Source organism: Crassostrea angulata, chromosome 1 (assembly GCF_025612915.1).
Source record: "Crassostrea angulata isolate pt1a10 chromosome 1, ASM2561291v2, whole genome shotgun sequence".
In the NCBI taxonomy this organism is placed as follows: Eukaryota; Metazoa; Mollusca; class Bivalvia; order Ostreida; family Ostreidae; genus Magallana; species Magallana angulata.
Window position 1 is genome coordinate 15631059 of NC_069111.1, and position 23955 is coordinate 15655013.

The 23955-nt window shown below is 34.1% G+C and overlaps 1 protein-coding gene across 12 annotated transcripts in view; it reads right to left on the reverse strand.

Moving 5' to 3' along the window:
• LOC128181495 (microtubule-associated protein 2-like) overlaps nucleotides 1-23955 on the reverse strand; it is a 57239-nt gene that overhangs the window by 32179 nt on the left and 1105 nt on the right. For 6 of the 12 annotated variants that reach the window (XM_052850003.1, XM_052849988.1, XM_052849956.1 and 3 more), the window contains exons 1-3: nucleotides 21839-21985; nucleotides 8173-8438; nucleotides 26-364 (exon numbers count right to left, since the gene is read on the reverse strand). In XM_052850003.1, coding sequence (XP_052705963.1) covers nucleotides 26-364; nucleotides 8173-8218 — 385 coding nt within the window. In that variant the 5' untranslated portion in view covers nucleotides 8219-8438; nucleotides 21839-21985. The other 6 variants (XM_052849935.1, XM_052849941.1, XM_052849920.1 and 3 more) reach the window with 5 other exon arrangements.

The window sequence follows — 23955 nt, forward strand, 5'->3', positions numbered from 1 at the left end:
AGAAATGGATTTAGATTAGTCATACCTTTAGGAGGAGCAGGGGATGAGGCTTCATCCTTCCCACCAAAATCTATTAACACTCCATCATTGGATGGTGGTTGATCAGGGGCCTGCTGATCGGGGACAGTGGCCATGTTGGCTGGTTGGGTGAGGTCATTAGATGGCACAGATTGGTCTTTTGCTTGCAAGTTTGATAGATCACTTTGTTGACCAAAAGGTTCGAAAGGGCTGGCATTGGGGTCTAGAACTGAGGCAATCTTGCTGGCAGGAGCACTCTGAAACTGAGCTTCGAAGTCATCCATCTTGTCCGGTGAATTCACACCATTACCATTCATATATTCCATGCCATTGGTCTGTTTCACATCTGAAAGATTACAAACGTACAAAAAGATAAATAAGTAATCAATGTTATATACATTTTGAAGGATTACTATCAAAAAACGACTGAAATGAAAAGTAAAAACAACTTAATCATCTGTTGAATGTAATTACAAGTCAAGACAAGATTTCTAGGAACTTTATGCTTTTCTAGATGGAAAAGACATTGACCAGGGTCCAAGTTCTGAGGCTGCTGCAACAGAACCTATTGAATATCTGATCACAGATCCCACTATCATTAAGACTCAAAAGGAATACATTTCAGCCTCCCTCCGCTGATCACTAGGATTGAAGTTCAATACCTCCATAAAAATCTGGCTAACATTTGATTAGACGACTGCAGGTTCAACCACTGGTCAGAAAATTGTCATTATTCAAATAGCCAGCAAATCAACTTGAACAAATACATGTAATTACTCCCAGTAATATCCAATTCACAAATGCCAATTGCAATTACTACTGTTCAGTTCTGTAAACAGTTAATTAAATGGAAAACAAATTTGTACTTTCATTTCATTTGGTAAATTGGAATGTACTGCATGTTTATGAAATATTAAATGCATGTAACTGAACCCCCTGAGGTTGAGTTAGGTCATTTTCAGTTTTCCAAATAATCACTCCTGAATAAACTTCATTCACCCGACTTGTCAATCCATATTTGCTTCTGTCTCAAACAATCATTCCTTGTCAATTTTTATCATGTTTAATAAGACAAAAACATGTCAAAACCAATATTATTTCAGACCTGCATTCAATTTTTGAAGAACACAACAAATTATAAACTGTTGAACAAAAAAGGTAGTAAACCCATCCGATGAAAGCTAAATTGGTTCTGGCACCAGCTTTATGAGCAGGGAGAATAGAATCAATAGTAATGCTGAGAACCATAGATGAACTCCAATTTAGCCAAGGGTGCACACCATCCCTAATGGAGACGGGTTTTACTGAAAAAAAAATTCTTACACCTTCCTTCAGGGAATTTCCTGGCTTTTTTGAAATTTATCTAAGATTTTTAAGAGATATCCTTATGTGTCTGAGAGCTCACTGCAACAAAGCAAACTGCAAGCTAACCCTTAATCATGGGTTTCCATGCAGTAAATTATCTCTTTTAAAATAAAGTTTGAAAAACCATTCATAATTGCACCAAAATCTTATTAAAATAGCAACATACGTATAAAGATACATGAACTGCTACAGTGATACCAAGAATTTCATACTGAATTCTGCATAAATTTTGCTGAAAATAACTCCCTTACTGGTCCTCTCTGAAAATGTCATTTTCATTGATCAGGAGTACTTATACAGCCCTATGCAGACAACAAAATTTACATGTAGTGTGCCACCGGGTCCTAACTCATGCACATTGTTTCAATCAACTTATGTTCCTCCTAAGTGCTATTCCAATCCTTGTATTTGTATTATGTATTTCCTGATGATGCTGGGGTAATATTACTCTAGTATCATTTCATTTAAGAACACAGCAAGTGAACAAAATCCAGAACATCAGTTTAAGAATTATAATAAAGATTCAAAATCAGTATATCCTACAATAAAATCGATGTAGAATGAGGCAGAAAGTGAATGTCATTAAAACAGCAGTTATGTGCAGCAGTAGAAGAGAATAAAACACAAACATCAACCAAAAAAAACATCACGTGGAATTTTTCTAGAGCCTTAAGGACTGCGCTGCACATTATGTCATCATTCTGCAGCGTTTTATCAGTTTATTGTGAAAATTGTTCCACAGATCAAAGGCCTGAAACAGCAATTCATTTCATTCAGCCACAATGTGCATCAGTCTACACTGCTGTAAATAGGTTATAAACACCAGTAATAAGGGAATAGTAAATTTTAACAACGTTAAATCTTTGTCATATCCCCTTTTAATCACTTTTGCATCAATATGCACTGGATATCAATCATGTAATCAAATTGTTACATCACAATGCAATGACGTCAGCAAATTTGTAATAAAGTAAATAATGCCCTTTACCAAAGGATGTTCTGTGCCAAGTTTGGTTGGAATTGACCAAATGATTCCAAAGAAGATATTGGAAAATGTGAAAAGTTAAATGCTGACAATGGATAGAACAGCTGACTAAATGAATCTGTAATTCAGGTTGGCTAAAACCAACCAATAAGCTAAAAATCAACACAATTTTAACAATCATTAAGTTATTGTTCATGGTGGAATTAATATTCAAAGAATTCATATGGCAGGAGCAATACTAAGAACAATTTATTGATTAAAATTTCCTGCACTGCAAGCATAGAAAATCTCCTTCTTAACCCTAACCAACACTGCTTTAATTACTGAACTCATTAAGATATTGACCATTATAAAATAACAGAACTATTAGAACTAAATCCCATCAGCACCTCAGAGAGATCAACCAAAACTCTCAGCCATCTGCATAAATCCTCCATCTTGACCTCATCTGAGGTCATCCTTTGAACAGACCCAGCATGATTATCCAGGTCTGGAATCCGTGAGATCAATATGTCTGGCTGTCATTATCACAGATCAACTCACAATGTCATTAAGATATCAGTAGTCTCTACACAAGGTGTTAGACAGGTAATCAAAATCATGGCTTTGGAAACATTGTCCATTAAAAATTGTTCAGAAGAAGCATCAGTGTTTATGCATGACAGATTTATAAACAGAAACCGTGCATTCTTACATTATGGGCATTCCCAAAGCTGGATCCTAAAAAGATGTGACTCATTATTGGTGTTTGACTGGAGGTTTAACTACGTCCTAATCAAGTATCTTAGTTTGGGTTTAAATTTTAGTCCATCCAAATCAATCAACAATGCAATACAGTACATTGCATTTTCATATATATATGCATCAGTGTATTTTTTCACTATTTCTCTCAGTTGTTCAAACCCTAATACTGAAAAAATATCATACGCATTTCATAATTCCATCATAGAACAAAAATTTGAAACACTGATAAATAGCCTCAAGAATTCAATGTAAACTGGCACAAATAGGTACACATGAAAGAAACTTTTGACTGTTTTTTAAGGTTGGTATGGACTATTTATTATAGGATACAAGAAAAAAGTTATTTAACAATACAATGTATTAAATGGAGAGTTGCAAATTAATAAGTAACATAAGTAAATCCTCGGAAAGAAAACTTTTGCAAACTTATTCTTATGACCTTATGCTTTCTGGAAAAAAAATATCAAAGAATGTAGAATTTGATCTTTGAGATCTACTGGTAAGTTTACTAGTTTTATCAGTCTAAAAAACATTCAGAATATGTTCGTTTCAGCCAAATACAAATCTGTCTTATCTAAATGATACCAGACTACCGGCATACATTATCTACAAATATCAATGCATTTCATTTTAGCATGATGTTTAATAAAAAATCATTTCTAGAGCTGTAAAATAACAACTAATTTCAATGATGTACAAAACTGCAATGTTCCTAAATAATGATGTATTTTGTCTCTTGCATAAAATCTAAGTTAACAAACATGCATTCAAGATTTTTTTTGCAAGAATTTTTAAAATAACTGTAATATATATCTACTACAGCCACCTGTCTTTATGAATATTAAATGACTGATGATCCCAAACACCTGTCTCTCAAAATAACCATTGATTACATTAATCATGATTTTTACACAAACCTGTTATGTACCCATCCAATCACAATTCTAAAATATTAGCATTAGCCATAATAGCTTAATTTTCTTATTTAAGCCCATTACCAAAATCCTCTTTTTTTTTAAAACTTTGCATGAAAAGATGACATTTTCAAATGAATTTTAGTAAAAAAATATATTTGAATTCCTATTCTTGAAGTCAACAATGGTTAAAGAGTTGTTTATAGATACAAAATTAGAAAAGAGGTGCAATTAAATCCATTATAAATTTTTTTTGCAAAAATACCCAGAATAAATCAATATGCGCCATATTTACATCTGACATAATCTGTTGTCCATGCGTTGACATGCAAATAGCTTCCTAGAGCTGTCAGTGTCAGCAATCAAGTTGTCTCAATATCATCGGAAATCCCATTTTTCCATGTTTTACTTCCACAGAAACAACAAATTTTCCAGGTATTGTCGTCAAAAGCAAATACATGTTGGCACTTGATTTTAATTCTAACACAAGGACGTTATATAACACATACCTTTTAATAGTTATTTAGTTCCATATCATATGACTGTCTGTGCGTCTTAGATGAATCAACTTAATAAGGTATTAAGAAAATTAAGAAACCCTTAACTTTATAATCAAAAAGATTGCACTGGTGCTTAATAATCATTTAGCTTATGAAAATGAAAGATTGCATGTTTTTTTTAACAGGCAAATATGATGATGAGGAATCAATATGATGATAAGAAATCAGTCTATCATATACCGTAATGTTGAAAACATACCCATGTACAGTTACATCGAATGAATTTCTAAGGTGGCAATATACCCGGTACAAGGTCATCCACAGAAGCTTTTGACAGTGTACACAATAGCTTTAATGTGGGTAACATGTACTTTCTTAAATTGCAGAGCATACATCATCAAAATTATGCAATTGTAAATTTACAAAGTTCCCTCAGTCTTCTTCAAACAAATTTTGCTTGCAGCTTCCCTGGTGGTGTTTTCATAGCCTTCAAGACAAAAAACCCCACACTACCCAAACTAATCACTTAAAAAAGACAATATTTCAGAAAGAAAACAAAAGATATTCATCAGAGATAAACATGTCTGAAAAAGTTGCTGAGGAAACACATCAAGCCAAAGAATTTTCGAGACAGAGCAGAAATTTGAGAGAGAGAGAAAAAACTTCAATTAAAAGTCGGAGAGTTAAACAGGAACAATAGATCTAAGGCAATACACACACAGTCTCTACCTCCAGTGGCTGCATCCATCAGCAGACGATGAGTAATAAGAGGTATACCCACTGCACTAAGATGAGTTCCAGGTTCTCTCCCTGTCCTTATCAGTGTAAAGTCATTTTCAAATTAAACCTCTATTGATCCGTGATAACATGGAGGGCAATTGCAGCAGCGATTGAATGGCTGCCTCGTTCACAGACTAAAATGATGTAATTGAACAAATGGTGTGACTTAATGTCATTGCTGGAAGTCCATTTCCTTGGATTTCCACAGATCTGATCTCAAGTCCTGGCTTGCTGGATATTAATTAAATGAAATATCCTTTCAATCAACCGATCAATAATTTTGATGCAGTCTGCAATTCTTTAGTGTGGCATTAGTTACCCCCTAAACATATTTCTACTGCATGTTTAATGAGTTGAGCATTAGAAATTGCAGGTACAGTATATGATCATTGCAAAACAATGATGCCCTTAAGAAACAGAGAGAAATGATTGCAGCATCTGAATTTAAAGTTCCAAGTGACGTATCTTGAATAATGTTACAATCTATCCTTTATGTGCTAACTTTTTTAATAATCCATGGAAAATTAAGACAGTAAATGGCCAATCAAACTTCTGGGATCATGAAAATATTATTTTTTAATCATTACAAGATTGAATTTTAATAAATAATACATATTTTTAAACACATACTCAAAGATTTTCTATAGATACAGTAAAACATGGTTACAGCGAACATGCTTACAATGAATTGACGCTTACAACAAAGTAATTTTCATTCCCCATGACTTTATTATGTGTTGTAAACTTGAGGGATATAACGAGTTACGCTTATAACGAAGCAAATTCACCCGTCCCTTGCACTTCGTTATAAGCGTGTTTTACTGTATATTCTTTTATAAAGGGTACATAACTCCTACTTCAGCATCAAAAGGTTGATTATATTGGGAAATGGATCAATATAATAATATTCCACTGGAATAAGGCTAAAACTAAAAAAACCCATAATGATGACAGAATTTTACACATAACCACAAAAATCAGTAGGATCTGACTTTTCAAGTACTAATGATATATGTATCAGGATTGCCTATTTTTACATAGACAGAAGGAAGAACAAAATGCAACCAGGTATATAAATCAATACCAGAGGTCCATTTCACTCATCTTCAATTGCGATATGAAGCTCCAAGAAAGCTTTGTGGTGAAAATGATTAAAAGAAAAAGCTATGAGAGAGAGAGAGAGAGAGAGAGAGAGAGAGAGTTCCCCAACTCTGCTTTGACCATGTCCTTCAAAGACCATGCAGTCAAAAATCTAATAAGAAATGTATGATATAACTGCAAAACTTTGGACTTTTAAAGTTTTATAATGTAACAAATGAAAGAAAAAGTCAATGACTGAGAGCCTGGTATGACATCATTTACTCATATTTCAATGGGGAATATGAATAAAATAAAATGACATGAACCATTAAATCTTGAACAGAAATAGATGAACTTCATCAATATGTGAAATGGCTGTAGGTGATAAACCTACTAATATCCATTTTACATTAGAGAAGAGATACGCTGCAGTTCAAGACAAATCAATATAACATAAATGTTTGACTCCTGTGCATGCCAATGCAAAATTGATAGGTCTGCATTCCTTTCTTACATGAAATGTATCATCTCTAGTCAGAAATTATTCCCATATATAAGAAAAACAACATTTATTGATCCCATCCATCCACTGAATCTGCATGAAAAATACCAATTTGGCTTGACTGACTACATCTCTAGGGCACTGAAATGACAAAATTTGACACCTTGTCCATTTTACAAATTTTCTGAAGTCCCCTGTATAAATTATCCCTGAATACAATTCCATCACTGTTAGTTTGTGCTTAGAGTTCATCTCTTTGGCATGGGAAATTGGGATCCCTTACATGTAAATACTCTTGAATAGATGAATAAATAGAATGCATCAATATTTAATACTCAAAACTGGGTTATAATTGAGAGAATTTTCATTCAAATAACAAATAGTCCAAGAAAAACCAATAAACCATTGAAAATTAAAACAAAACATAAGGAATCCATAAGCCCTCAATTCTCTCTGTTGTTTAGTCAAGAGAGCATTCAGACAATCAAACTAAAGAGTGAGCTTTAGCATTCCCTCTAAAAAAAATTTCTTTGAAATCCATGACTTTGGTATCTTTTTTTTGTAATCCTCGACAGTAGCAGAAGGCTAGTTTTTAATCAGCCGAGAGCACAGGGAAATATCATGGGTCTGTATTGATTAGTTTCTGTGGACTGCCTCAGACAATTATACTAGTAATACTCCCGGATACAGAAATCATGGACACACACACAATTCTAGCTGTCATGCAATTCATAATCTTTCATAATGCTGGGAGGATATGAGGATATTTGTAGCATGTCTGAGTAAGGTGGGGGTGACAGGGGGAGGTGAAGGTAATCCAGGTGACTTGAGTCTAAACTGTCACCTGTATCTTTTATATAGGACATTTTTAGTTCAAAATATGCTAAAACCATACACATTCTGCACCTACAAGTAATTAACAGTGAGAATATGCACAGACCTGACTTGAGAATTTTCAGACCTTTTTAAACTTTGTACCTGGTAGTCAGGTATACTTTCACTTCAGACTCACTAATGACAAATATAGCTACTGACATTGAATATTGGTATATTGCTTTAAATCACTATTTAATATTTTGTAAATACATATATATACTCGTCAGAACAAAATAACCTTACAGGAATTCTGTTAATTCCTCAGTCAGACTAAATACAAACTGTGTCTGCTTCACTATTGATTTTCTATCAAATTTTTCCTGTTAATGGCATGAAAGACTCTGTGTGTTTTAACAGCTGAATAATACAGAATAAATTTTCCTTTTTCATCCAAAAGAACATTCTTACCTTGTAAATCTAGGCCCTGAAGTTGGGATTCTGGTGATTCAGCCATTCCTTTGAACCACAGATAGAGAGAGAGGGGGAGGGTCCAAAGTCTCTAACGCAGACCAGCCAAGCCTACGAGTGAGCACACTGGATGCAACAGAAAGCGTGAATCGTTTTTCTCCAATATTCAATGACTAGTCTCAGAGAATTATGGGATGCGTTTGAGCAGATGATGGAGGGGTAGCGGTTTCTTCCCTCAAATTAATACTGTCTAGTCTTGGATGACACTGGAAGAGAAAAAAAAAATTACCTCCGTAATAATCACATTATTAATCTGAATTCAAAAGGCTTAAAAACGCATGCTGTAAAAACGAAAACAGACAGAATATTTCCTCTTATAGCATCTTTTACATTAATTTAGCATGAGAGCTACTTGGGATGATGTGAAAACTGACTCATCTCCACTTGTATATATACAATTGCATTGCATGGTACATCCTTGTCCAAAAATTCAAGATGTGATTTGTTTATAGGGTATAATTTTATAATGCAGAATTTAAAGTTGTTCTGAAGCACAACTATCTCTCATCATAACAGGAGATTGAAAAAGATAAGGAAACTTTCTCTCTGAGCTCTTTGTCTGCCTCCTTGTCTAATCAAACTGTCTGAAATTTAATCAACCTTTTGAGGTCTGATTAGCACCCCCTCCCCCAATCTTCTTCACTCCAATGTATTCTCAAAATCATCCAAAGAACTACCACCATTTCAAGTGCATGTTACATAATTGCCTTTCTTCCTGATATATCGAAACTGACACTTAACAAGCTGACTTAAAGTGCAAAGAATGTCTCGTTGTTTGGTCCTACACTCTGTACAGTGCTCCTGGGATTTGTCGGTACGCCACACGTTTGTTTACCCTGTCAACAGATCAGACTCATAGTGATGACCAAGATTTGTCTTCATTTCAGTGCAGATACAATTCTGGTTACCAAAAACCATGAATGAGTCACATTAATTTATGCGTATGTACCGTAATACTTTTACATTTCTTTGTATGAAATCGGTCACCTGAGCAAGGTCTCTTTGACAAATGGCCACACAAGACCTGACATTCACATATCTTGAAAATGTGAATCACTCCTAGAGTCAGACATGCACTTTTACATACAGTTATTAAATAAATATCTTTTTAGCATTGGTATACAAACACCTTTTAATATATGATTCTAATTAATACCACTCTGAGAGAGAGAGAGAGACAGACAGACAGACAGACAGACTGCACCATACAATAGAACTGTGTCTGTCTTTGAAAGAGAGAGAGAGAAAAAGAGACCACCATACATGTGAGAGAGAGAGATAGATAGAGAAGACATGGAAGAGACTGAGAGAGAGAGAAAGAGGTAGGCAGATGAACATCTTGACCTAGTTAGTGAATTTAGTATTGCTAGGCACTTGGCTTTTTCCAGTGAGTTTCAAAAATGCAAGGATACAGATTAGAACCTTATGCAAGATGGTTTAACTTCAGTATTCACCCCACTGAAATAGTACCAGTAAGGATTAAAATTTAAATATGGTATCAAATCAAACAATGATTCAAAATAAAACCAACAAGATCTGCTTCTGAACTTCAATGGGTATTTTTCCTACAGGAAACAGTTATGATGTTTGTGATGATTTTCATTTCTAAGATCCATAAAGATCGATACAAAAAATGGAACCTATACATGAATCAATTTGATCATGTACACCAGACCATATCAAATTACTGTTTGGGGACACTGATGGTTACAAGACTTGATTAATGATGACCTAGCATGAAATACAGCCATTGCTCAGACTAGGTTACACTTGTACAATCAATAAATTTAATGTATTGTCCAGCAAAATAAAAAGTTTGTTGTGACCTGGTTAGATAAAACTACTAGAGATATGGCATCATCTGTCCCCTAATTGTACAGCAAGATTTCTCCAGGGGAAAGAAAAATTTTGCGGATAGGGTTGCCATTGACTCTCCTCTTTGATGAAGAATTTCTACAAAATGAAGGCCTTTGATCTACTGCAGCACTGCAAATGAATATATAATGATTATGTACATATGGTTGTTTAAAATTCAAAATGCATGCACAGATGTTTTCAGGGAATGTATAACTGTCTGAGAACTAACAACTTTTTGGAACTATAGAACTCAGCTCAGCCATGTTTATGCAATAGAATTTCACAACTATAGACCACTTTTTGAACACGTAAAACTTTCTGAGAAAGCTTCATTTAGCTTCAAAATATAACTACTTTGTACAATAGATCTGAATGAGAAATCTTCACAATTGAACCACTAGTAAGAGCACTGAATCTGACTGCTATCAAACAAAGAAGAGATAACATTAGCCCACCCAAATGATAAATGCCATTTGATAAACAGCTGAATAAAATCATGTAAAACAATATACATCACATCTATATCTAACAAAAATGTATGAAGCCTTGCAAAGCTGGTATCAAAGTAATTTCACACTGTACATTAGCCAATATATATAAGAATTATACACAAAATGAAATGTCTTAGTCATAGCCTATGAGTCCAAAAACAATATATGCTTTTAGAAACTACATGCATTATCTAGATTTCTGTACTCATTTTGTGATTAAATGTGATCAATTTACATGTACTGCTTCATTCATTAAATGGTCTGGGTTGCATTAAAAACAATTTATGATGTATGATATGATATACAAAATACAGCGTATGTCTACCAGTAAAAGTGCAGTCTCGGACCAATTGAACAACAAATTTATTGAACAAAGTCTGATTTAAATTCATGGAACCTTATTAACTCTTACCAATTGCAATGGTGACAGTTGATTGATTATTTCTTGTTTACATCTCCTCTTTCAACTGTATGTACACATAGAAGTCACCTAGCATTCTAGTGAAGGGTTTTAAAGTTAGACTTATACTATGTTCTTTATTGTTGATGTCTCCAAGCCCCTATGAAGGTTTAAAAAAATTGAGAACTTTCTACATGATACTTTATGTTTGTTGAGCGGTGATATTTTTTATCCTTTCAATGCCTTTAGCCACAAGGAGATTTTCAATAACAATCTTAAACCGCTTACCACTATAACAAGAGCAAGATTTGATTGCAACAATATTTCTTAAGTAAAATTAAATGAAATTTATACCAAAAAAGGTCCTTTTATATACATGTACTAGAAATACGGATTTGTACCAATTTTCTAGTGATTCAAGTATGGTATTGAAAACACAAAAATCTCCAGGTCACATTCTTGCAAGAACATGAATGCAGTAGGCATATGACTTACACTATCTGGCATCATTTAACAGATGGTGCAGAAGGGAAGGGGAGGGGGATATAGGTAAAAAGTGATAGACTTTTTAGTTTGTGGATGTGGAACTTAAGGTTCAAGACATAGAAAGACAATTTGTTTGGTGGACAGACAGTTGTAGAAAACACTTTAAAACAAGAAGAAAATCAGTTGGTTAATGAAGGAAGCAAAAACATGAAGTAGACAAACTTGGAGGTCTACCAAAACAGAGATGAAAAGAAGTTTATAAGCAAGAACAATAGACAATCTGGAAGAAAGCTTAAAAACAAAGAAACAAGAGGCCCATGGGCCACATCGCTCACCTGAGGAACAATAGGTATGATAAAATCAGCTCAATGGAGTCATAATACAAACTATCTGGACAATGTACAATAATTCATGTAAATCCTGTATAAATAAAATCCATTTTCCCCTGGATATTCTTATGTTTATAATCATTAGTCCCTTTTCTAACAGGATGATTTTATAGCCATATCATATGTTGAGTATTGCAGTTCTAAAAAAGATCCGTAACAATAGTTTATATATGGGATATAAACGTACATCAAACTCTGAACCTTCTCGTGAGGCCAAAGAATTGTCCTGGGGCCAAAGTCTTAACAATTATAAAGAATCATCTGGCTGATTAGTTTTTAAAGATTTGCCCTATATATTCCTTTGTTAAACTTTGACACCCCCCTCCCCCATTGACGCCCCACCCTACCCCTGGGGATCATTATTTTCACAACTTTGAATTTACACTACCTGAGGATGCATCCGCACAAGTGTCAGCTTTCCTGGCTGAATAGTTTCTGAGAAGAAGATTTTTAAAGATTTACTGTGGATTCCTATGTAAAACATCGACCTCCCATTGTGGCCCAAACTTACCCCCAGGGGTCATGATTTTCACAAATTTGAATCAACACTACCTGAGGATGCTTCCACACAAGTTTTAGCTTTCCTGGCTAATTAGTTTCTGAAAAGAAGATTTTTAAAGATTTACTGTATATAATCATATGTTAAACTTCGATCCCCCATTGTGGCCCCACCCTACCCCCGGGGGTCATGATTTTCACAACTTTGAATTTACACTACCTGAGGATGCATCCGCACAAGTGTCAGCTTTCCTGGCTGAATAGTTTCTGAGAAGAAGATTTTTAAAGATTTACTGTGGATTCCTATGTAAAACGTCGATCCCCCATTGTGGCCCCACCCTACCCCTGGGGGTCATGATTTTCACAAATTTGAATCTTCACTACCTAAGGATGCATCCACACAAGTGTCAGCTTTCCTGGCCGATTAGTTTCTGAGAAGAAGATTTTTAAAGATTTACTTTTTATATTCACATGTTAAACTTCGACCCTCCATTGTGGCCCCACCCTACCCCCAGGGGTCATGTTTTTCACATCTTTGAATCTACACTACCTGAGGATGCTTCCACACAAGTTTCAGCTTTCCTGGCCGATTAGTTTCTGAGAAGAAGATTTCTAAAGATTTAATCTATATATTCACTTGTTAAACTTCGACCCCCCCCCCCCCCCCCCCCCATTGTGGCCCCATCCTCAGGTGAGCTAAAAAGGTTAAGTTTACAATTCAATAAGTTGGTTTCTGGAAGAACAGATTTTGAAAATTTTCGTAATAAATATTGACAATTTTTTGTTACTTTTTTAATCTTTAGCTTTTAAGATCTGTGTACAAACATAGAATTGTGAGCTAATCTCTGTATCTTGCTTATAATTCGAAGCTTAACACTCAAATATGGTTAGTAAATAGAAATTGTAAACAATTAAACACAAGAAACATGCACTACATGTATAATGAATTATATATATACATGTATATACCTACATATTTCCGTAAGCGATATCAAACTCTATTTAAACTGAATAAACTAGAGAAAATGGCGAGCATCTCAACAAAACCTATTGCATTAATCTACCATTACGCAAAAGATAATGCCGAATTACCGATAGAATGAATTGTATTTCATCCCCTACATCAGATTTTGCTTAATTTGCGCAGGTAAACAGTTAACGTAACTGTTTGATTTACCGAAGTCTCTGTTTGATTTGATACGTAAAAATCACGAAATACAGACGATAGTTTCCAGGTTATAAAGCATAAATAATGAAAACGAAACGAAAATCAGAACAAGCTAACACCAACGTCATGTGTGAAAACTGTCAACGCATTGAAATATTTAGCCTCAATTTACTTCACAAAATCGGCACCAATATATTTTTCATGTTTCAAAATTTCCCTTCATACGCGAACTGTTGCACAACAAGCAAATTCATCATAGTCAGATCGACCCTTTTTCGTATAATGTCATGGCTGCTTTAAACAAAGAACCTCGTTTTAGAAGTATGGAATACGAGTCTTGGTAAAATGGGTATGCAAACCCGGGCCGTGGCAAAATAAATGCCGGGGCAGATCGGCAATCGTCAATTCCAAATACGCATTATTTTGCAGCAATATCTACAGCGAATACAAATATACTAGTCTATCAAATATCCTGAAATTTTAATGAGATTGGCAGATTAATAACTGCCAATCTTTTGTTTTGCCCAGGCCAAGTCTTGCCTACCCATTTTATCGGATGCCGAGCCCGATGCTATTAAACTGATTGAAACACGCCTTTCCTTTATTATTATTTTCGTAATAACTTAGATTTGAAACAAAATTACCCCTTAATTTTTGCAATTTATATTTTCCTTCCCATAAGGATAATTTATGCTAAACTACGTTGAATTTGCCTCGGTAGTTCTTGAGAAGAAGATTTTTAAAAATGCACCCCCCCTTTTTCTACAGTTTCAAGGTTTTCTCCGCTTTGAATACAGATCGGACTTTTATTTTTGCAATTTATATTTGCCCTCCCATAAGGATGCTTTGTGCCAAATTTGGTTGAAATTGGATAAGCAGTTTTAGAGAAGAAGTTCAAAATGTAAAAAGTTTACAGACGGACAGACAGACAGACGGACAGACGGACGACGGACAAAATGTGATCAGAATAGCTCACTTGAGCTTTCAGCTCAGGTGAGCTAAAAACAGTCAGGAGGGATAGGCAGTTTGTCACAAGGATTCAAAACAAGGAAAACATCCTGTGTTGGCCCAAATTAGAAAAAAACTGAACTATTAAATGAGATGCTTACCATTAGTTTGTCAATAGCGATCACAGATAAACCATAAGATCACGGCAGACAATGTTCAGGTAGCCATATGACATTGCTCCTGCACTCCATTAACTAATGGCTCATTCAACAACATCAGTGATGCATGGTCAGATACCAGCTCAGAAATCAATGTCTGATAATCAAATACACTTCAAATAATAAATAAACAAGTGTTTTGTTTTGAATGCAAATAGGGGGCACATGTCTCTTGGCCTTTGATCAATATAATACTGTTTGAAATAAATCTAAAGAGTTTCTTCACACACTTGTATGTTCTGAACCTGTTAAAAAAAAGTGAGCTAATGTTACATTCACACTTAAATTGCAAAAAGTACTGTAAGGAATTAAAAATGTTGTGTTTTGAAATAGGAAACTGTTGTCTGAACATTCCACACTTAGATGCTATTGATTACAAGTCACATGAGCATGAAGCAGAATCAAAGAATGCAAACAAAACATGGCCAGCAGGAATGTTACTGTGACACGATGCCAACACCGCAGATGCCACGTGAAGATGAGGCACACTTATTTATAGAACATTGTTTACAAACCTCTGTCACACCAAACTCACTGCAGAACAATATCCCCTCTCAGAACCTGCTGATGATTAAACAAACCAGAATGATTTCTAAGACAGAAAAAAAAATCTCTTCTAGCTGTTTCAATATTCTGTCAAGGAGTGATACAGCTTCTGCAACTATGTTGAAAAATTTGAAAAAACATTGGAATGCAGAGCATACACTTCTTGGCATTCACCAAGCTAATTTCTTAGGCTGAGATTGTAAGTCATGATAATTTAAAAGAAATGTAGTGAACTTGAAATGGAAGAGAAGTCTGAACGTACTTCAAGCACACTTGCCACCACTGAAGTTTTATCTTTTTGTTGAAAACAAGAATCACCCAATTCTTATCTTGCACCATCTCAACAGCCAGAAGATTGTCTAAATGTCTACATCATATTTCAGACCTTCCGACAGGTCACATGGTTAATACTCATTGGATCTTGTGTGAGAAATTCTAGACAAGGTGATGACAAGCAAATCATTTCATACCCAGAAAAATCGTATAGATGCTGTCTCTGAGTATAACTTCATGGCAAAATTTTTTTTTACATGTTTTCAAATATGAATTGTCAATTCAGTTACATTTTTTTTCCTTATAAGGAATAATATGTTTACATGTGATTCTATTGACACATAGCTACCGGTACTTTTTACATATTGGTATCTTCAGATTAAAACCATTCACCAAGACAACTGCTTAAAGACAACAATGAAAATACACGTTAACCTTGGGTCAAAACCAGACTAAATATTATCAATAGCCAAGATGATGCTCAGAGAGGCATGTATGTGAAAATGTCCAGCTTTGGACGATAATGGAGAAAGAACAAATATGTTATTAATTGTAACTCTAGAATCCCAAATTACTGTAGCATGAACAGTTGGCTTCTCTTTGAATGACATGACACACGCTTGGGACCTAGTAATGGATCAAAACCACACAAAATAACTACTTTTAAAGACACTTTCACTCAATAATGCTATTCTTAATTGGAGGACTTTTACAATTCAATCTTGTAGCGGCTGGGATGGGTTGATGGCTGTCTGGCCATTGTTGTGTCTCGGTGTATTGTAGGAGAGAGATTACCACCAATTATTGCAGTCTGGGCTCATATAATTTCTGCAGCAAACTTAAGGAGATTCTTTTTTTTTTATTCTGCCATTCGTTTCTAGTCAAAGCATCATTCAGCTTGTCAGCTTCTGACAACTTGCAGGTTGTCTGAAATAGCTTTAAATTCATCTGAATTTTTTATCTGACGTTTCTTACATAATTTTTTCTACAAGCACTGTTTTGAAAAAAGACAAAAATCAACCCATCCTGAATTTCACTTTTTACTCTTTATACTTTCAAAATAATAATTGACTTTAACGTCTTCATTCTATTGAGCGCCCCTTGCCAATTTATGCGCCCCCTGGAACCTTTTCAATATACTGAAATTAAAGGTCCAGAGTTAGCAATTTACTCTTACTCCTACAATGATTTGGTGCACCTTTATAATTCATAAAATCAAGGTGAAAGTGAATGTGTATCATGCAGACAGACTAGACTTCTTCCTTGAATGGACAAAGACCTCACTTCAGACATATGCCAGAGGCCTAATAATACTCATTGTCTATTGACTCATCATTGGGTTCTGTCTCTCATTTTCCCCAAAGTGATTTGAAACGTATAAATAATGCAAATCTGTCCAATTCTGTTTTTCAAAATAGGACAGGAAATGTGTGAACATGCTGGCAATTTTCATATTATATCAGTTAATTCTTGAAAAATTAGAGAAAATGAATGAATGTTTTGTGACATATTAATTCACTGCCTGAGACAAAATATCTGCACATTGCTTTAAGTTTAATGTACGTTGCCTAGCAAAGAATGAAACTGAAACTACAAAGTTGGAATTTTCCACCTGTATAATCAATAGCTTATATTTAAAGTTAATTTCCAAACTACCAAACATTGTTTCTAAGATGGAAAGGCCTTTTGTGTTATTGCTTAAACTCCGTATAATGATGCAGTTAATAATAAATTCAGGAGTGTAATATATGCTTTATTTGTTTCATCAAGGATTCTAAATTTAACAGTCATGCAAAATCAAAAAGGCCACTACTGTTTTTATTCTTTGGGGAATGGATCATCAAAAATGTAATAGATTTTTAAGCTACTTTATAACAACTGCACAAAGTTCAAGGGCAGAAAAATTTCCAGGCCATAAAAAGTTATTTAACCTAATGAGAAATTTATGATTGAATTTCGCAAATGTTTATTCCATAAATAGTCAATATACATTGAGTCTTGTAGCAAAAGCCCCCGCTAGGACAAAATAAAATAAAGACTTTCATATTGGATGTCTCTAATGAATTGCCAATGCATGGTAAATGAACAATATTGCATGGATGCCAGTATTCCCAGTACTGTTCTTAGCTTATTATTCTGCTATATATTGGATTAATATCAAGAGACAGGAGAAACAAGTGGCCTACAAGCCACAAGGCTCACCTGCATGAGTATTAATGTATTTTATAGTAAGATTATGAACTAAATTGTGAACACACCTGATTTTTGTAAAGCTAAATGAGTTAAACAAGTTTTTAATCTTTATCCAACAAGATTGAAATGCATTCTCAAGTTTAGGGAAATAATTGGTATAAATGATACTGATATTTTTATTCTGTCCCTTTGATTTCAGCCTAATTACAATAACAACATATTCATATTTTAATGAGGGGTTTATTGAATTGTTTATCAAACAATACCTCTTAAAACAAAAAAAGCACCTTAGTAGCAATCCAAGACTGTGTACACACAGCAAAAAAATGTTCTTTTCTATCTGGAAAAATTAATCAAATATGGCTAAGAGGATGTCAATGAGAAAATATTTCAAAACAACATAAGGTGTTTTCTTTCGATTATAGCTCAAAACACCAAGACACGTACTAACCATTTTAGGGCAAAATAGAGGAGTATTACTTTTAATAACTAGGGAATATGAAATAATTTTAGTTAAAATTGGCCTCTGCAGTTAAAGAAAAGAATATAAGAATGTAAGCAATTAAGACTGCTGTCATCAAAAACTATATAATGAACTTTAAAATCAGGTGAGCTAAATATTTTCCTGATCATAAACTAAAGTAAACATGAAATTCATGGCTAAGGCAAGCTGAAATCAAATGTCTACATCAATGTTTCGCACCAAACAAATCTTGGAGTATAGTAGTGTTCTATTACAAACAGGTGGCATAAAATGTATAAACAATAACGTATCATGCTCCTGGCTATATACCATGCCCTGATTTGACATGAAGGGCATTGTAATGCTAGCCTCTCACTAGATCCCACACTGTTCAATGCTTAGGTTTATTGCAACACAAAGAACAATCGAATTAGCTGAGGTGGATTATCAAGTTACAAATTAAACATCTAATATTCTGGTTGAACAGATGCCAGGCCAAAAAAAAATAATTCACCCAATGACATCACTAGATTCAAGGAAGAAACTCCTGTAATAAGGACATTGGAATTGCACCAATCCTGCTTCTGGTATGGTAAACTGGTGCTTAACTTCATGCTTTTCTTATGGGGGGGAGGGTCTGACGGTTATTTGAGTTTTATACAATTTTTGTTATATGTTTTTGTTAATTCTATAATGTAAATTTAAAGAAATTGGAATTTTAAGGGGGGGGGTCCGGACCCTCCTGACCCCTTCTCTAGATTTGCGCATGCCCTTGCTTGATCTTGTCCAGCCACCAACAGTGACAACAAGACAGTGTCATGCTTGATAAAGTAACAAGCAACTTTATGCATCATGTCTGATCAATGTCTAATGTAGTAGCTGAGATTTGAACTTCCAATTACCACATGAAGCTTAGAATCATCTTAAAAAATCAGAAATAAGATACTGGTGTATAAATAAGAAAACTAGAAAGCTTTTTATTAAGAAAATCTTTGCTAAGTCAATAGCTTTTAAATGAATGATTTCTATAATTTATCTAAATGAAGTTTTTATCCAAATTTTTATCCTTATTATCAAGGTACTACATAAATTTACATGTTAATGTTGTTGGGTTTTTTAAAAACAATTCGCTGCATGAACACTCACCCCCCCCCCAAAAAAAAATCATGTTTTTTGCAGGTACATGTACTTAATTGACACTGATGAATTATATTTACACAAGTATTATTGAGTTCATAGTACATGCTGGTATTAAAAATCATGAGTGAAAAATCAAGTCTATGACCTCTAATAATGCAGTGCTGATTACCAGAAAAAATGACATTGTTTTGAATTAAAATGTTTAGTATGATGACTTGAATTAAACATAGTTGACATGTCACATTGTCAATTTGTCCCTTGCATGTTTAGTGACGCAAATTTAGTAAAGAATCTGTGAAAGAGAACAATATTGTTCTTACTTTTAAAACTAATCAATAAAAAAAAGCAAGTAATCTGAAAGAAATAAAGCAACCAAGCAAGAATGCTGGATTGCTTAAAACATGAAGGCTATTGATTTTTCCTCCAACTCTCTCTTCATACTATAGACTCATAAATTAGTCTGGTGACCTATAGCATTCTTAAATTCTTAACTCCACCTAAAACGAGGAAATGACCTGATCCCTTTATCTACAGCAGATGATCTCACTTTTCTCCTTATCTCATTGGCTTGTTTTCACCTGGCTCCTCCACACAGCTTTTGAGATGGTCCCTCCCTGCCCCAGAGGCTTAGAGTCTGTTTCAATGTCCACACAGGTAAAAACTGAATGTCCTTGATGTGACAAGGTCAACAAGTTTGACAAAATTCACCACACACCATTTGTCATAAACTTTACATTATACGGTTTTAATCTAACTTCTACAAGCTAGGACCGCATGGATTAGCAAATTTTCACCACCCCCATTTACTAATTAACAAATGGAAACACTAATACACCACTGTATGCCAGGGAAAGGGTGCCTCATTATGGTGCCAGTTGGCACCCCATGAGAAAAAAGTAGAGCACATGAATTCAGAGAAACCCTCTGTTATATACTTTTGATTAATGGGTTACTTCATACAATTTCATCAAGTTGATGTAATTAACATCCACACAAAAACATCTGGCCTTTAAACATGAGTGTGCAATACAGATGGAGAGAAATTGGAAAGCTTCCATCATGTTTAAAAAAAATAAAACTATGGCTATGGACTTATATTTTTCACACCTGCAGTCTAGATAAAGTTGGATTCCTGAATTTCCTGAATCATTCATAAGTATTATAATATTGGGTGTTTGAGATTCCTTGGTATCAAATTAGACGTGGATACTGCTGTAGCTATTACAATACCCTGGTGGGATGAACTCATGAAATATTCTGGTATTTGGATAGTCTTCAAAAGCTCCAATGTTATCTAAATTAAACATCTTTGGCAACTATTGGGAGTGCAAAAGAACTTAACAAAATATTCTGACATGTTTTCCAAATAACTAGTGTCTGGCTAACACTGAGGCCCCGAGGAAGCTGAATGAATAGAGGCTGACACAGACAATTTGTTAAGCTATATCTGTACCATAATCAATGTTCAAAAGTCTCTCTCAGAAATTTCTGATCAATATACTGGGATACTCTATAATTAAAATGAAAAGAAATCCTTTCTCAATCCCCATCCCCCCTCCCAACAGCAAAGTTTTTTTTAGGGCTCATTCGTGAATTTTAAGAGAAATTCCAATTAGATGACAATATTCAACTCCCTTGTAATATACATGACTAATCACGAGAATCACAGAGAAAAGTAGAAATAAACTAATTGTGTCGCAGTTTTTCGAAATATTCTCAAAATAGAATTTCTCTCTCATCTAGCAATCTCATCATTTAGTGCTTTATATAAAAGTAAGTGGTGCATATAATAACTGTACACAGAGCTTGGTACACAAACAATCAAGTGTACTTCACAAATCACAAACACATTAACTTCTGTAAAAGGACTTCCTTATGGTTACAAATTCATTCTAACTCTAGGCTTGAATTCAGGCCGATTTCATCAGATAATACAGTAAAGGGTGGGGATGATCGTTGTCATACAAAAATACTATTTATCACGTTATTGTATTGTACATTATCAGAACTAATCATAGCACTGACAATTGTTTAGTTAATCAAGTGGGTAGAGTTTATGGTGGGTATAAATCTATCATAGTTCTTTTTATTCCATTTGCGTCACATTCAACAGTTTAATCACCTAAAAATCTGTTGATGAAATTCATAAATAATTCTCAACAAATCTATATGACTAAGACACAAGTATACTATACATGAATTAAGGACAAACCATAATTAAAAGTACATTGAGAGCTGAGTGACTAATTTGATGACATTATAAGAACTTAAATGAAAAATCAGACATGCAAAACAGCGGATATGTCTTGTAAAAGACAAATTTATACAGTTTCAAACTGATAAAAACGAAAAATCTGTTAAAATCACATAAAATCTAGTTTAGTCTAAGTGATATCATGTTATATTTCATGGTTCAGAAAACTCTCTCTCACCTGAGCTCCAGGCTTAAGACGCGATATGCTATCTTACACACATGTCATCTGCTACATCTGACCAGGTAAACATTGCATAATCTGACTACTTCAGTCGTACTTACATGTAGAATTAGCCAGCACCAAACGAAATATCCCAGCGAAACAATTTTCTGCTCTTACACTAGCATCCCTGCAATCAGACAAATTTTTAAAACATCATCCCGGTGTTAAATGCGCTATCAGAATAACAAACTGTGGAAATATGAAAAAAATACCAGATTCCGTAAGTGGAGGGGTTGTCTCAAAGATTGATAGGGGGGAAATCTTGAGGAGTGCTATTACTCCCTGTGCAGACAGACTGCAATGTTGATGTCGATCTGACTCAACTGCATAATCAATACTCTGCCCCAGGATAATTTCATTATTCATACTTTTGTAACCACCAAATTTCTACCTTGTTGATATTATTCTCAGACTAGAACAATTAATTTGCAATACAATATTTATTTGATTAATACATCCTAAAATTTTTGAATTTTTAAACTTGTCAAAAATGAGTGATATTTTTGTTGACTCAAGTAGTTTGTTAATGTAAGGTACAATAAATAAAGGAAGAAAAACGTATGAAAAATATTAAATGTGAATATATACACACAACATTCATTGAAATGAAAAGATATGAATCTCATTATAGGCATAAACTTCATATTACAGCATTGGCTATTTTTATTGCTGAAAGTTAAATCAATTTAGTAATAATTTTTCTCCATAAATATATCAAAAAGGTTGTAAAGTTTTTCTAAATGTGGCAGAGAGATTCAAATCATATTAGTATAACGAGTCTATTAAACAAAATCCTCGCTTATACTCTTAATCTCATCTGTCGCATGCCATCAACCTTAACTTCATCAGATATTGATGAAAACACAATAATCAATACTGAATACAAGGTTGTTGTAGGGAAGACATTCAGCTGTGAATGATGTTTTTATCATTTAAGTGGGATGCTGGCTGATTTATTCAAAAACCATTTTATTTCCGATTAATGCACATCAGATCTCAAAAACAAGCACAGGCAACTTTTATAGCATACTCTGGTAATATCTTAATCATTTTGATACGTTATAAGAAATCGACTGTATAACAACAATAAATCAAAAGGAAACAGCCCAGTTGAATTAAATCAATAATTGTCGGCAAGGAAAAAATAAAATTCATACATTACAGTTAGTCCTAAAAATTATACATTAAGGCCCAGTGTAATACTAATTTACCTGCTATTTGCTGAGCATATAAGTTAATGGCAGCTAATTATAAATCATATAGTCATCATGGTGCACTGATACAGGAAGCAAACCAATTCTTAAATCAATGACTATTTGTCATGCAATATTTCATGTGCACACCCTTTTCTTTTGTTACATAACAAATGCATGCATACATGATATAACAAGACCAATAGTACAGCAAACAAACTGCATGCCCATTGGTTGAAAATTGCTTGGGTTTTTTCTTTCCTTTTTTTTTTTAAAGCTTTTCTTTCTTTTATTTCTTCGGAGATCTATTATTTAAATACGTAGTTTCTAATACAGGGTTTGCGATATTGGCTGGAGATCAGTTTGGCAGTCTGACATTTTAACAGGAAGTCTCACCCCATGACTTCTACAGATACTAAGTCTGAGTGGAATTTATCATACATTTCAAACTTTAAATTATTACAGATGTTATCCAACTCACCGCTAAATATAAAGCTCAACATTTGAGTGGAATATTTCAAGGCAAATCTTGTAGGGAATGATAATGATATCAAAATGTGTCATGATTTATCTTCTTAAGAGCCAAGAGGGAAATAACTCTCATTATAACAGTATTCCTGAAAATCAAAAAAAGAATTATTTAATAATAATCCTTTAAATCCTATGGAATGATCAAAAGCAACCAAGTTAATGGAACCAATCCCCTAGCCTAAATGCTCAGAATATTAAAATCTATGCACCACATTTGGACGATTTTTTATAACAATACACATACCTGTAAAAGAAGTGCAATTGAAACGATGAAACGGAAAATATTCAATTCATAGATATCTTCATAGACACAATTTTTTTTCAATCAGAAAAATTCACAGGAATGAAAACAGATTTCTTATGGAGATTTATAATGGTAAATGTTAACATCTTTTCTCCATTCGGAAGGCACTCGGAATACCTCGCACAATTTTCAATGTTATCATCCGTGT